This window comes from Lontra canadensis, unplaced genomic scaffold, assembly GCF_010015895.1.
Source record: "Lontra canadensis isolate GAN:19392208 unplaced genomic scaffold, GSC_riverotter_1.0 scaffold3, whole genome shotgun sequence".
NCBI lineage: Eukaryota > Metazoa > Chordata > Mammalia > Carnivora > Mustelidae > Lontra > Lontra canadensis.
In genome coordinates this window covers 52,933,268-52,948,187 of record NW_022630997.1, presented here as the reverse complement: position 1 = coordinate 52,948,187, position 14,920 = coordinate 52,933,268, and the positions used below count along the sequence as shown (strand labels likewise).

At 37.0% G+C, this 14,920-nt stretch overlaps 1 protein-coding gene across 1 annotated transcript in view; it reads right to left on the bottom strand.

Annotated features, from left to right (window-relative positions):
* Positions 1-9,237: 9,237 nt before the first annotated feature.
* TMEM26 (transmembrane protein 26) overlaps positions 9,238-14,920 on the bottom strand; it is a 48,344-nt gene continuing 42,661 nt past the window's right edge. The window contains exons 6-7 of the mRNA XM_032842342.1: positions 12,610-12,686; positions 9,238-9,699 (exon numbers count right to left, since the gene is read on the bottom strand). Coding sequence (XP_032698233.1) covers positions 9,275-9,699; positions 12,610-12,686 — 502 coding nt within the window. The 3' untranslated portion in view covers positions 9,238-9,274. The remainder of the gene's footprint in view (positions 9,700-12,609; positions 12,687-14,920) is intronic.

Genomic DNA, 14,920 nt, shown 5'->3' with positions numbered 1-14,920 from the left:
TGATCCAATCGTGGACATGTTGATCTGGAAGCGGCAGAAGGGCATCTACATGGAAATGCGGAAGAGAAGCTTGGGGAAAAGCTGGCAATAGAGACTTAAGGGATCATTGATGAGAGCAAAATTACAGAGGTAGAGTTGAGCCCGGATGGCCAAGATAGAGCTTATACATTTAGGGAGTGCAAGAGTCAACAGACCCATGGAAAAGAAGGATCAAACCATGAGAGAGTATGAGACACAGAGCTGGGGATCTCACATCACCACAGGAGTGTAGGAAGCCACAAAGAAGAGGCATTCCACAGCACCAAAGGCAAAGTGTCAAGGAGGAGGGTGGCTGGAAAAGCCTATGGTGGTTTTGTTAGGTTTTTTCCTTTCTTTCTTTTTTGTCTTTCTCTCTTTTAAAAGATTTTATTCATTTATTTGAGAGAGGGAGAGAGCGCACGAGTGGGGGATGGAGGAGGCAGAGGGAGAGGGAGAAGCAGACTCCTGGCTGAGCAAGGAGCCCAGTGTGGGGCTCCATCCCAGGATCTTGGCATCATGACCTGAGCCAAAGGCAGATACTTGACTGACTGAGCCACGCAGGTGCCCTGGGTGATTAGGTTTTTTCTACATTCACCCAGAGGAGTAGGTAAACATTATGCTCTCAAAGAATAGTTAACTTTAGGAAAAGCTCAAGAAATGATAATAAATGAACAAAGTAGAATATATACATAAATAGTATGATTTTAGTTTTTTAAAAGAATTAAAGATATAAATAAGCACAGAAAAAAATAATGGACTCAACAGTAGTTTCTGAGCAGCTACTTACCATGTGCTAGTCTCTGGGACACAGAGGTGAACAAGACAGATACACTTGACCTTTATATTTTCATTATAGGTAGGATAGACAGTAAATAAATTTATAAAGTAAAGATAATTTCACTTAGTGAAAAATGCTAGGAAAAAAATAAAGATTGATGTGATGGGGATGACTGAAGAAGGCAAAAAGTGATGGTCTCTTTGAGGACCTTGCATTTAAGCTGGAATTCAAATAAAAAGAAAGAGTCAGGGTGAGGGTTACTGGAAGCACCAGTAAGAACAAATTCCCCAAGACAGAAAAAAAACTTGTTTTCTGAGAACAGACAAAATTTCAGTATGTCTGGAGCTGTGTGGTTTTATGATAGACTATAAGAGATGGCCTATGCCCCCAAACAGCTCATAGGCATGGGAGAGACAGACACATAAAGAAATCATTACATATATTATGATAAACACTGGGACAGAAGCAAGTACAAAATGCTATGAATACACAGGAAGGAAGGAGAGTCACTCAGTTCTGGAAGCTGTGAAGACGTGAGAAGAAAGGAGGAAACTTCTGAGAGTCATTGGCCTGCTGCCTCTCCTATAGCCTCTAGTCTGGGACCATGATAATTGATGAATCCCCCAGTTCTACACAGAGTTGTTTCTTTGAAGGAAATCCTAGAAATCAGAGACCTGAGACTAGAGCATTCTCTACTCTCCAATAATACTTGTGTTCACTCTCCTAGAGTTCCTACGGCATGCAGAACAATCTTGGCCAATGGGATTTTGTCTCCTTCCCTTAGCTATCAACTCTGGATGGTGAAATGGGCCACCCAAGAGAGGTGAGGGCTGAGAGACAAAGAATCACTAATAGACTAGTAGTAATGAAGGGCATCACTGAAAAGTGAAATAGCAAAGTGTGCCAACTTTACATTATTATGTGAAATATAATGACATGTTTAGGGGAGCATGAGTACTATGTTACAGTGGAAGGGGTGTGTGTGTGTGTGTGTGTGTGCATGCACGTGTGTGTGTGCACACACATGTACATGGTGATGGTAAACGAAGTTGAAAAGTCAAGTTAGGGTCAGCTTATGAAAGGTCTTCAGTGATTTTCCTGGGACTTTATACTTGATCTTATTGGCAATGAGGCACCATCATTTTAAATAGAAGAGATACATGATCCATTGTGCATTTTGGAACAGCTCTAAATGCAGTTTGAAATATTTATGGGGGATTAACCAGGAGGTTGGAGGGTCAGTTGGGAAATGACAACAGTCACTGATGCAAGAAATGATGAGATGCTAAAAGAGGACAGTAGCTGTTGAAAAAGAGAGGACAGGTTAAAGATTTAACGAAATTATGAGCAACATAACTGAAAGAATGAGGCGATTACTTGGGTAGGAAGGATAAGAAAGAAGAGCAGAAGGTCAGGGATATCTCCAGATTTAGTGTGGGTGCCTGTGTGGCTGGTGATGCTGCTAGCCATTACATGGAACATAGGGAAGAGAGTCTATTGGTAGTGGAGTGTGTCAGATATGTATTCTATATAGACTGAGTGTGAGATGCTTACAGAGCAGCTGAGGGAGATGCAAACCCAGGCATGGAGTCAGGAAAGAGGTTGAAGTTAAATACCAAAAAAACCCCACAAGTTACAGAAGTTAGTTGAAACCAAGAGAGCTGATGATATAATTATAGCTTTTGACCCAGCTGTTAGCTGTCATTCAGGTCATATGGGAACCTTTGAATAATAGGGAAGAACATTCTTTGCCAGAAGGTAGAAACAATCCCCAAGATCCCAGAACCACAGCCATCTGAATTCTCCAGCTATGCACTTGGCAGACACTGAACAACAGCATCCACAGAGAAAACATTTTTTGTCTTGTAGATTCAAATTTCCTTGCCCAAAATTCTTAGTTTGGATACAAAGACTATACGATATCTGACATATGGTTGGTTTAGGAATTTTTGTTTTCCTCAATAATGTGATCAGATTTGCATTTGATCCATTTGATCACTTACTCAATCAATTTTAAGTTTAGTAAATATTTGACAAAAATCTGAAAAGCTTGTATACACAAGTTAGATGGACTATGAATATGGACTTGGGAACAGATGAACAGATTCTTTCTGACTTCTCTTTCAGGGCTCCTTCAGCTCTCCGTCTCTTCTGGGAAAATCAGTTTGACTCTGTAATTCAATTGGGAAATTCCTCTGTGGTTTGTTTTGGTGGCTTCAAAAATGTAAGGAGGTGTGAAAGTATCAGACTGGCCATTGCAAAGTAGTCTTCGTGGTACCCATCAAGAACCAGTGAATCGTTTTTGTCAGTTTGATTTTTCTGTGGTCTTATAAGTCTATTCATTACTTAATTACCTAAGGTTTGACACTTAATAAGGCAAGCGGAATTTGACAAGGTTTTAACTGTTGATTCACCTAAAGAGTCTAAAGATTGTTCTTAGTTATAATGGCAAAGTCTATATTTTCTTTAGTGAAAATGATTGATGTGCTTTTGCTCTATTTGCAAAATGATATCAGAGTGTCTGTACATGGCAAAAGGCTCTGTGAGTTGGTGAGGTTTCTTTTTTATTAATAATTATTTTTAAAATCACTAAAGTAATGGATACTTAAGACTTTCAAACTATGAAAAGCTATAAAAGCTAAAAAAAAAAAACTCAGGAAAGATGGGAATGTCTATGATCATCAGAAACTTGGGGATCATTTTCTAGGTTTACCAGCCACTTGTAAAGGTATGAATAACATTTATAAAAATAGCGACATACTAACCTCATGGTTTAATCCCTTGGTGTTACCTAACAAAATTTTAAAGTGGTTTTTCCTTATCAGCACTTACGGATCTACTTTATTCCTTTAAAAAGCTACACACTATTATGTAGTATGGATATTTCATAATTTAATAATGACCCTATGGATGGGCATTGTGCTGCTGCTACAGAAAATACTGCTTTGATTAGTCTTATACATACATTCTTGTGCACATTGTCTGTAGAATACTTCCTTAGAAGTTGAGTTGCTGGGTCAGATGACAAATGTATTTTTAATTCAGACTGTTACTGCCAAATCATCTTCCAAGTTATATCCTCACTAGCATTGAATAAGAATTCCTACTTCCCTTGAGCCCCTCTAATGCAGCATCCTAAAACATTTTTGAATCTTTGCCAAGCTGATAATTGAAAAATGGTATCTTGTGGTTTCATCTGCATTTGAAAAATGGTATTTCATTGTGGTTTGATTTGCATTTCCTTGACTATGCCTTTCACATTGAATCATGTATCTTTGGCTTATTTTTCCAAAAGATTTTTTTTTTATTTGTAAGAGCTCTTTGCTCATTAAGAAAACTAATGCTTTGTTACATTTGTTGAAAGAGTAGTTACCCAGTTCATTGTTCAATTTTTGAATTCACTTATGGTATATTCGTGATGCTAAGACTTTTTAATTTTACAAGTTGAAATTTATTCATTGCCTATGGTTTCTGGTTTTGTATCTTGCTTAGAAAACATTCTCATCATTGCAGTTTTTTTTTTTTTTAATTTGAGTGTTAAATTCTTTGGTCCATCTGGAAAGATTTTGGACATAAGGGTTGAGGTAGGTATTTAATTTGATATTTTAAAAACCTTAAGGCACTTACAATACTTTATCACTCCCCACTCATGATTTATCATATATCAAAATCCTTATGTACTTTAGTTTATTTCTTGACCTTATTCTGTTCCATTTTCTGCCTGACAGAATTGAATTCTCTTGGTTATTGTAGATCTATAATATATTTAAATATCCTTAAAGCTCTTTCTCATTTTTTTCTTTACTTTTAATGTTTCCCGGGTATTCTTTCATGCTTATTTTGTCATAAAATCTTTAGAATTAGCATGGTTCATCTTTAAAAATGAAAATCGTGTTGCTGTCATTGTTGAGATTGTGTTAAATTTGTAGATCAATTTAGGAGAAATTAATACTTTTTAAAATACCAAGGCATCTAACCATTCCCTAATAAAAATATAACCTTCAGTTTGTTAAATTATCCACTGATGCTTTTCAAAATCATTTTGAAGTTTTCTTCGCATGGATCTTGCACATTTACTAAGTCTATTCTTACATATTTTCTGGTTCTAATTTATATTACAATGGAACTCTCTCCTTCAAATATCTTATGTAATCTTTGTTTATGTATAGAAAAGCATTGATTTTGGCATGATTTTAGATTATTATTTTTAACAGTTTATGTTTTTATGTGCTTTTCTTGGATGTTCAAGTTTCAATCTTCTACAATTAAGTGATAAATTTAACTCCTTTCTAACTTCTATAACTCTCATTTCTCTTGTATAACTGCACTGACACCATTCCCCAGAAAGGAGAGTAATAGATATATTTATGACACCTTTGGCCATTTAGAAATTTTAAACCTTTATGTAGGAAAATCTGTCCATCTTTTCTCTCAGAGCTTCTGGATTTCACGTCTTGCTTTGGAAGATCTTTTCCATTCCCCAAATGCTAAAGACACATCCTGTATTTTCTTCTAATATTTTATAGTTTTTACTTTTATATTTAGTTCTTTAATCCATCTGGAATTTATTTCTATATATTGCGTGAGATAAAAATCTAACTTTATTTTTTCCAGATGGTTCACAAATTCCCCAACATCATTTATAAAGTTGGTCAGCCTTTCCTCGCTAGTTTGAAATGCCACTTTAGTCACATTCTAAATAGATCTGTTTTTTAAAATCAAAGCTTAAAAATGAAATGAAATGAATGACAGTAGAGAACAAAGACAAGAAATGCAGACAAAAAACAGACATCAAGATAATGTTGTACACAAACTCTTTAATGTATATAATAAAATACAAAGGTCATTTGTAGTAAAATAGTATTGATATAAATAATTTGGAGAAAATATTCTCACAAAATATTCTAGAAAGGACTTAGAGGATGGACATGCGTAAAATATAAGGCTGCAGCCGTTGATTATTTGAACACTGTTTAAAGTTCCTCCCATCATATGGAATGTTATTTGAAGCCTCAGGGCTATAAATGTCCTCCAGCTGCCGAGTTTTACCCCCAAATAGGATATTTGCAAGAGTGGATCAGAATGGCCCAAAGTACAAAGAAATTAGCAAAACCAAACCAAAACAAAAAACCCAAACAAAACAAAAAAGTAACAGTCTCTTCTTACAATTCAAGATTTTTTGTGTGTGTACGTCAAGTCTCTGCAATATATTTCAGCATTTCACTTTCCTAGTGCCAAAGCAGAGTGAAGGTGGACAGAAACTTGGCCTTCTACAATTCTTTCTCTTTCTTAACCAGAGAATAGATTAAGAATTGAAACTAAGTGCCAAAGAGAATAGATGTCAGTGCTGAAATCTGAAACCTTGGAGAAAACTTAAACCATGTGCACCTATAATGCATGCTTTTCCAGAGCTTTGGAAGCTTTCTATTAAATCACAAATCCACAATTAATATTACAGTAGAGAATCCCAATGCTTCTTGGTTGTGTCTTTCTGGTTTTACAGGGCCTGAAGTGCTGCAACATATTAGTGGAAGCACTACAGGTCCGACCGGTAAATTTGTGTAAGAGTCTTCACTTTGGAAGATTAGCTAGAATGTTATTGGCCAATACAAGTTTTTATTTTCCTATGTTAGCAGTTCCAGCTGAAATAAAAATTCACAGAATAATGAAAGATAAAGACAGTTTAAGGATCTTGCAATGGGAAGTCATGTCCTTTGGGACTCATCTAGTCAGGGTCAAAAGAAAACCCCGTGCCATGGTTATGTTTCCATGCAACATCATTAAAACATGTACCCTGTGTTTCCTCATGAGTAGAATGATATGTCTTTAGGAAAGACATTTGATTGAGTTTCCATCAAGGAATTAGGTAACAACAACCACAACAATAACGACACCACCACAAACGAGCCACTCTCCTCATTGGCTGGGGATTGGTGTGTTGTGGGTCTGTGAGGGATCATAGAGAGGTATGGCTTGCGACACATCATACAGATGATCTGAACAGTTATCTGCTTACACATACCACGGAAGCAGGTCCCGGGTTGTTAATATACGCATGGTAACTGCTGTTCTAATCACTTTATAGGAAATGCTGGACTGTTTTCAAACACTACAATGTTTAGCAATCTAGAATAAAAACAGACAATTATTGAATACAAGTTTAGCTCTTTTCATCAGGGGTCTTAGATTTAGGTTGGATTTAGGTCTTGCATTTAGGTTTTGTTTTTAAATGAACTAAATGATTACAAAAATAGTCCATGAGAGTAGAGGTACCCGCGGTTAGGTTAACAAATGTTGCTCTTCACAGATTTTCCTGGAAAACCCTGTGGAGCGTGTGTTTATTTCTGCCACCATTCATTGCCGAGATGGTCCTCCATGCCCTTTGCCTTTCTGGAACGCTAAGTAAAGCCAGACTCTGGACTTCCCATTTCCCAGGCCTTTGGAGGAGTGCTAATTACAAAATACTTTACTGAAACACTAGGAACTCATTCACGAAGCCAAGCCAAGTCTCAGATTTGAAAACGTTTAAAAATATCCTTTCAACAGCCGTACTACTTTATAGTTTATCTATTTTTAGATGCTCAATGTTTGTTTTGCTGGAAGAAAAAAATTAAAACATGAAAAGTATGCCATGAGCAAATCTGCAATAATAAGCAGCACATACATGTTGTAGAAGAAAACATTCAACATAAACTAGTCAACAGAAAAACAGATTCTGCCGAGGCGTTTTTATAAATAGTAGCACTTATTATTTTGCTTCCAATTGCTAAGCATTTTAAATAACATGCCCTTAAAAGTTGTCAAGTTCTTTTCTTTATATAAATATAATTTCCTGATCTTAATGTTCATAAAATTATTATGAAAATTATAAATGTATTCCACTCGTCTCATGTGTAATTTTACAATCATCATACTGTTATAATTAGAAACACAAGGAAGAAAAGGATGAAATAAAAACATACTATCAGGCACTGAAAAAACCAAGGATTGGAAAATATTAATTTCTCTGTATAAAAATAGAATTTGCCTATGAAACACTGAATCAAATATTTTGAACAGATATCCTGTCACACAGATTTATAGATAAAATTGTCCCCAGTGGTTGTCAAACAGTCACACCCAATTTAAGGTCATACTCCGGTCTTATCTTTCATGTCCCTTTGAATTCCTCAGCATAATAACAAGGAGGAATTATGCTTTGAACCCTAAAAGAGCAGTTTCGTAACTGCTTGCCTCGAATGTAATCACTGCTATACAGTCAGGTAAATTTTCACACTGTATCTTTAAAAGCAAAAATCATTTAAAACTGTTCTGAATGACCTCCATCTAGAAAGTACAGAGGTGTGTAAGGGGAAAGAATGTCTATTTCAACACCAGGGAGGTGAAGTCTTAATGCAGGGAAGAAAAGCGAATTTCCTGATTTCCACAGTGTCGTGGCGTGGCATACTCTGCATCCGGTCACCAGTCAAGGGCTGCTGGCTGCGTGTCTGGCTGATGCAAGCCTCTATCCCCGACACCTTACCAGGGACCAAAGGCCGACTCAGGCTCCCTATAGCCGCAGTTAGGAGGGGTTCCATCCACCTCTGGCTGACTCCGGAAACTATGGTAACACTTAAAGGGCCTGAAACACCTTTACTCCCTGTTTCAGTGCTTCCTTGCATCAACCCACATAATTCGACTTGGCAATACAGAAAATGGCAAAGTAGAGTTAAGAAAAATACTGACGAATACCACAAATCATGTTTCAGAGTGGAAATTGTGACTTTGCTAGCATTACCAGTATTTCCTGCCTCACAACCGAAATGGCTTGCTGTGAATTTTGCAGTGCCCAAGCCAAAAGCAATAAAATTTCTGTAAGAGCATATGCACCATGACAGAATACCACATCAGCCCAGAAAAATGATTTTCCTGGGAAGGTCTGTGCAGCGATGGAGAGGGCTCTCAATGCTATGGAAGCTGGGCAGAGATTTTCACTGCTTCCAGCTCACAGTGAGGTAATTTTAAAAGCACTTTTCCCTTCATTTGTTCTGCATTCACTGAATGTACATTTTTTGATGTCAGGGACATTGCAGGAAAGATCAGATGAGATAGTCTGACAATGGAGCCAAAGTTCAAAGCTTCTCTATTTTCAGGTAACAGCCGTGACAGTTTGTCTGCACTACATCTTTTGAGGGCATGTCACTGTAACCCTGTCCATAGCTTTTCAAACAGTTCAAGACAAACAAATCACTCAGTCGTTGAACAACTGTAACATCTGATACCATCGCACAGAAGTTGTAGCGATAGCCACTAATCAAAGTTCTTTCCATTCAGGTGAAAAAAGAAAATTCCTCAGCTTTGGTTTAAGATCACTTTTTATGTTGTTCTTTTGAAAATTATTATATGCCAAAGTTAAAAAAGAGGGAGAGAGTATAGATTCATCCATAAGAAGGACCAGGAAGTCAAACGTTCTAGTGGCTGCCTTCTGTCAGTAAGGAGCTATGGGGTGGACTGAGAGTCCTCAGGGGTGACTGGTAAGGTCTCCAAGGGGACCCCCAAGCCGGCCTTAGAGCCGCTCTCCGGGTCTCCAGATGAGATCCCACTTGCAGTGGGTTCACACGGGCAGCGGTGTTTTGCTTTCAGGCTTCCGGGCTGATGTAGCAAGGAAGCGCGGACATCCATTGCCAGCACTGCCAGGCGGTAGAGCTGTAACACCACCACAAGGAAATTCTTGGCGGCAAAGAACACCAACATCTGGTTTATGACTTTGAAGTAGGTCATCAATATGAGACGCACGATGAGGAAGGGGCCGTCTTGTATGAAGATGCTGATCCCAATGTTCCAAAGATCGGCGCTGTATTGGCAAAAGAAGAAGCTGGGGAACCCCCTCATTGCCAAGGACAAGGGGCAGACCACATGCTGTACTGAGAACACAAGACAGACCAATTAGTGCACCTCTGAAATGTATAAGACAGAATGAAGTGGGGACAAGTCATCAATGATGGGGGCTGTACTACTTAACAGGTAGGACTGATTCTATAGTTTAATTCTGGGGGGAATGAGTGAGCTCATCCTTAACATTGAACACCACGTTTAGCCACCCCTTAACCACCTAATATCTGTGGTCATTTTATGTTTAAAATCAATTGTCTGTTGTAATTTCAATAAAACACACAAAAGAAAGCCAGTCCTCAGCTTTCCATCCATGTCACAAATTTTAGATCACCTTCTAGTCCCCATCCTGGGGACACCACACCACCTTTCTGTCCCTAGGGTCTGCAGTGTAGAGAGAGAGCACAGCAGGGCATTTTAGGTCTCAAGCCAGATAGGCTAGCTGCCTCGTTTTTTTTGTAGTAAGATGCTGGCCAAGTTACTTAACCTTCCTGGGCCCCAGTTTTTTCTTTAGAAAAACAAGGTAACAACGATGTCTGTGAGGAGAGGGGCCCCTATTCCTTGGCTCTTTTTATTTCCATGAGAGTAACACCCTTGGCTCCTCTCTGATTTCTCACTTCTCTCTTTCCCTTGGGATAATGAATGACTTAGCTGATGCTGAGTTTGGGATCCTTCTGTTTTGGGATTTACCTGTTTCCTGGTTGACTCACTTAGCCACACGTGTAAATTATGTTGTGAAAATGCAAGTGTTTATAATTCAAATTCAAACTTAATTCATGTTAAACATATTTTTCTAATGGTGGGTGGACAAAAGCCCAAAATAAATGCCATTGTTATTTTATTTTGTCTAATGCCGTATGGTTTCATTTCACGGTTTACAAGAAACACTGGATATAATTACTGATTTTCCAGTTGAACAAAAGGAGGCCCAATCAACAGATGAACCTTTTTGTTTTAATTTCTAAAATGCTAATTTAATTCAAGGTCAAGGGCATAAAATAATCCTTTATAATAATGAAGCCTTCCATTTGGAATTTTCAAACAAAGAATGCCTTCGTCTACTGGAGCCTGCAAATATTATGAAGCTGCTTTGATATGGGTGAACATAATGTACTGTTTGTTGGAAAATACAATAGTGATTTAGGCAGAAGTAACATTTGGTCTTTGTTTTTCAAACAGCTGTATAACATTATCACCCCTGAAAGTTTATACAATTTCTTTCCCAAATAAAAATTTTCTTAGCAAGGCTATAAACCACAAGATATGGGAGGGTGAGGAGGAACAGTGTGAATAAAAAAAGAAAATCAATAGTGGCCTCTCTCTCTTTTTTAAAAAAGATTTATTTATCTCTTTTAGAGGGTGAGCAGAGAGGAGGAGAGAGATGGGGAGAGAGAATCCCTGCTGAGGGCAAAACCTACACAGGGCTTGATCCCACAACACTGAGATCATGACCTGAGCTGAAAACAAGAGTCAGATGCTTAACTGACTGAGCCACCCAGGTGCTCCAATAGCGGCTTCTCTTAAGAAGTTAGGGTAAGGAAATGGTTCCAAGGGGACCTCCTAAGAGTGTTCTTCAACATCTAAAGTGATGGTACCAAATATTCTGTCAGGAAACACCACCTGATCAAGAGGTATAGATTGGGCACATTACAACAAAATGTGTGTGTGTGTGTGTGTGTGTGTGTGTCTGTGTGTGTCAGTGTCTGTGTCTGTGTGTTATTAGCATACATTTGTTTGTAATTATTAACCGGTAATTAGATTTTGGATGTTTCTAAAAATCCACCCCCATTCTTTCCATCTATTTTGATGACAGTTTTGTTTCAGAGAGTGTTTGCTAAATTCTAAAATGGCCTCTGAAAACTCTGGGCCTATTAAAGTAAGCCAAAAGAAGATGCAGAAAGATTAAATATCTCTGTTTTAGATTAATTTTAATCCTGAGGCCATCGAGTAGGGTGCCATAAAAAAAGAAGTCAGGCTTAAGGAATATGTAATTATTAAATCCTAGAATTTCTTCAGGGTAAAGTAGCATCCTGGAGAATTCTCAAGTCAGAATTCCAGGTATCTTTCCTGGAAGTTAGGGGATGACTCCAGATTAATGTCATCCAATTGACCTTCCTGTGATGGTAAAAAAATCTTCTGCTTAACGCACTGCCTACTACAGCAGCCATATGCGGTAGCTGAGGACTTGAATTGTGGCTAGTGTGACTGAGGAACTGAACTTTTAATTTTATTTCATTTCAATTAATTTAAATTTAAACAGCCACATGTGGCTAGTGGATGCTATATTGGACAAACAGCTCTAGATCATTACTAGTATGATATGCTTGGTAAACAGTTTCTTCTTACAAAGTCTTAGGAGTTGATGTATTTATTAATATGACCAATGGAATTCTAAGGGCCACTACTGAGGAAAATTTTAATTTTCCTTGTAGCCCCCAAACTGCTCTTATTCCCTGTGATATTCTAAGATATGGGTCTGACAAAAGAATGAAAATGAGGTCTGAAAATATCAAGAGGTAACATATATATCCCAGCAACTATGCTAAGTACTTCACAAACTCTATCTTATTTAGTCATCACAAGAAATTTCAACTCTAGTTACTATGATTAACAGTCCCATTTCATTGGTGAAAATTGAGGCACAAAGGTCTTACATAGTTTGTGGGAGATTTTACAATGCACATGTGATGGAACCTCTTTTTGAAGTGAGTGTAAAGCTGTGCTCCAGTACACGCGACTCTCTCAGGATCACCAGGTCCCAGAATGGATCCACTAGCGGTTTTCTTAAGTTTCAGTCAATTTTTCTTCTAAACTGAACCGGCACTAACACTGGGATATCAAAATGATTAAAAATGATAATATTCTCAAATGCCTACAAGATTATAGCTTGTAATCAGGAGTTATAATTTTCTGTTTCTTTGAGCAAATATTGAGACATTTACCTGCCAGGTCGAGTGGAAACTGCAGCATGCTCCAGGTCCATATGACAAGGATGGCATAGACTAGGGCAGGACTATTCCTAGAACACAGACAACATTTTAAATTAGTAATAAAAAATATGATCATTTTTAAAGAAATATTTTCTCTTTTTTCTCATATTTGAGCATACCTTAATAAACCTCTCAAGTGTTGTCAAAATATCTTGGTGATATAAGAAACCCGTGAAAAAAATCCATTCATGATAATAATGTAGTAATGAAGAAGTAAAAAAACTCTGAGACTTAAAATCCAACTTCCACATGTGTCAATATCTGTGTAAATTATGGCAAAGCCTCTTTGTCTCATATTGTCGTCTTTAGTTTTACAAAATCATGGAAACATTATTGGAGATAGATGCTAGGAAAAATGTTAGACTTTGACTCAGAAATTCAGAGGGCTGACTTCAAGAATTTTCAAGGAGAAAATTAAAAATAATTTTTTTTTCTAAGATCATGATACGCTAACCTAAAGATACATCTCAAAAGGACTACATGATGCCCAAAAATTAAAAGTTCAACACATAAAAGAAAACTACCTTCAGCCGGGAAAAGAAAGTGAGAAGATAAATCCAATAATAAAAAGTTTACACCAATTTCTAGGATGTAAGTCAGGGAATATGACAGTTTCATTCACTATTGTATCCCCAGTGACTGGAATAGCAAATAAGAGAACCTCAACAAATATTTATGGAAGAAATTATTGAATGTATGAAAGAAGGGCCATACTTGGCAAATATACAAATACACAAACATCATTGACCTATGAGAATGGTCTTGAAGACTGAAGTCATAAAGAATAGATGTTATAAAAATACAAAGGATATTATAGAAATATCAAAATTAATTTTTTTAGCAAAATTACAAAGGAAGGTAGCAATTTGAGGTTAGTGGTATAATAGTAGATTTTATTGCCAACTTCTCTGTCAAGAGAGATTTTCAGATTGGAGGGGGATAGAAAGGCATCAAGTTGAAACCAAATATAAATGAGGTGGTTGCAAGAGATATCTTTAAATGCTTCAAGTATTGAGGCCTGGAAAAATTGGATCTCAAAAACTATGAGAGAAATTGTAAATGACATTTCTAAGCCTCATTATCCTGGTAGTTAGTGACAGAGACAAGGGTGATGACAAAAAAATAAATAAATAAAGTCTTAATTTTCAAAATGAAGCAGAAGTGTATCTTAAAGTACAAAATGCACATTTACAATTAATCCCTAGTTAGGTTATATAAGTGGTTATTTAGAAGATTTCTGAAAGCCCTTATAGAAGACAATAATTACTAGGCATTAGCACGGGTTACTTGGAACAATTATACTCAGCATACTAAGATTTTCTCTCTCTCTCTCTCTCTCTCTCCAATAGAGTTAGGATTACCAAGCAAGTAATGATATATAAATTAATATAAGACATTTGGGTTTAAATAAGACTTGTGAAAAAGCCTCCCACAGTGTTCTTATTAACAAGATTAAGAAATGTTCTGGGTATAAGCACAGTTAGGTGGATTCCTAACTGTGTAAATGACTCCCCAAAGGGACCCCTCTAAGGGTTGTGGCAGGCTCTGCCTTTGATTCGATTCCACTTCACATTTCACCAATGACTTGGTTGCCACATTGATGGAAGGCTTCTCATATGCACATATGACATCGAGGCTGGATAGAAAACAATTACCCCAGAAGACACAATCAGGATCTCAAAAGATCCTGACAAGATATAACTGGATGACCTAGAACGGGATAGAAGAGGTAGCATTTCACAGCAGCCGCCATAAAAAAGGCTCAAGGATTTTCCCTTACTATTATCTAATTATAAGTTCACAGTATGACATGGATTTATGACTTTCCAAAATTAAATGTAATTATAGGTCATTTCTAAAGAAGTATAAAGTCTAGAATTTTAAGTGGAGATACCTAGGGAATGCAGTCTATAACTTTATTCCATCTTTGCAATGTCAATGTCTATACATAATAGACCTTCAATAAGTAGTGAATTATTAAATAATTTTACCTACAGTTTCTGAACTCATACTGTTTCAGGAAGTTTCTAATGATTTAACTATGATCACACTTAGTCCTCATACCAGTTTCACAAAATAATTATACTTGTCCCTATTTGACCAGTGAGGAAACTGAGGCAGAGAGTTGTAGAAACTCTAGTTGTCCAAAGTAATGTGGTTATTTTAAGTGTTGGAAGCAGAAGTCAGAATTGGATAGCTTGTTTCAGCATCCACACTTTTAACCATGGTACTATACTATTTCCATAAAGGAAACAGTAAGTTT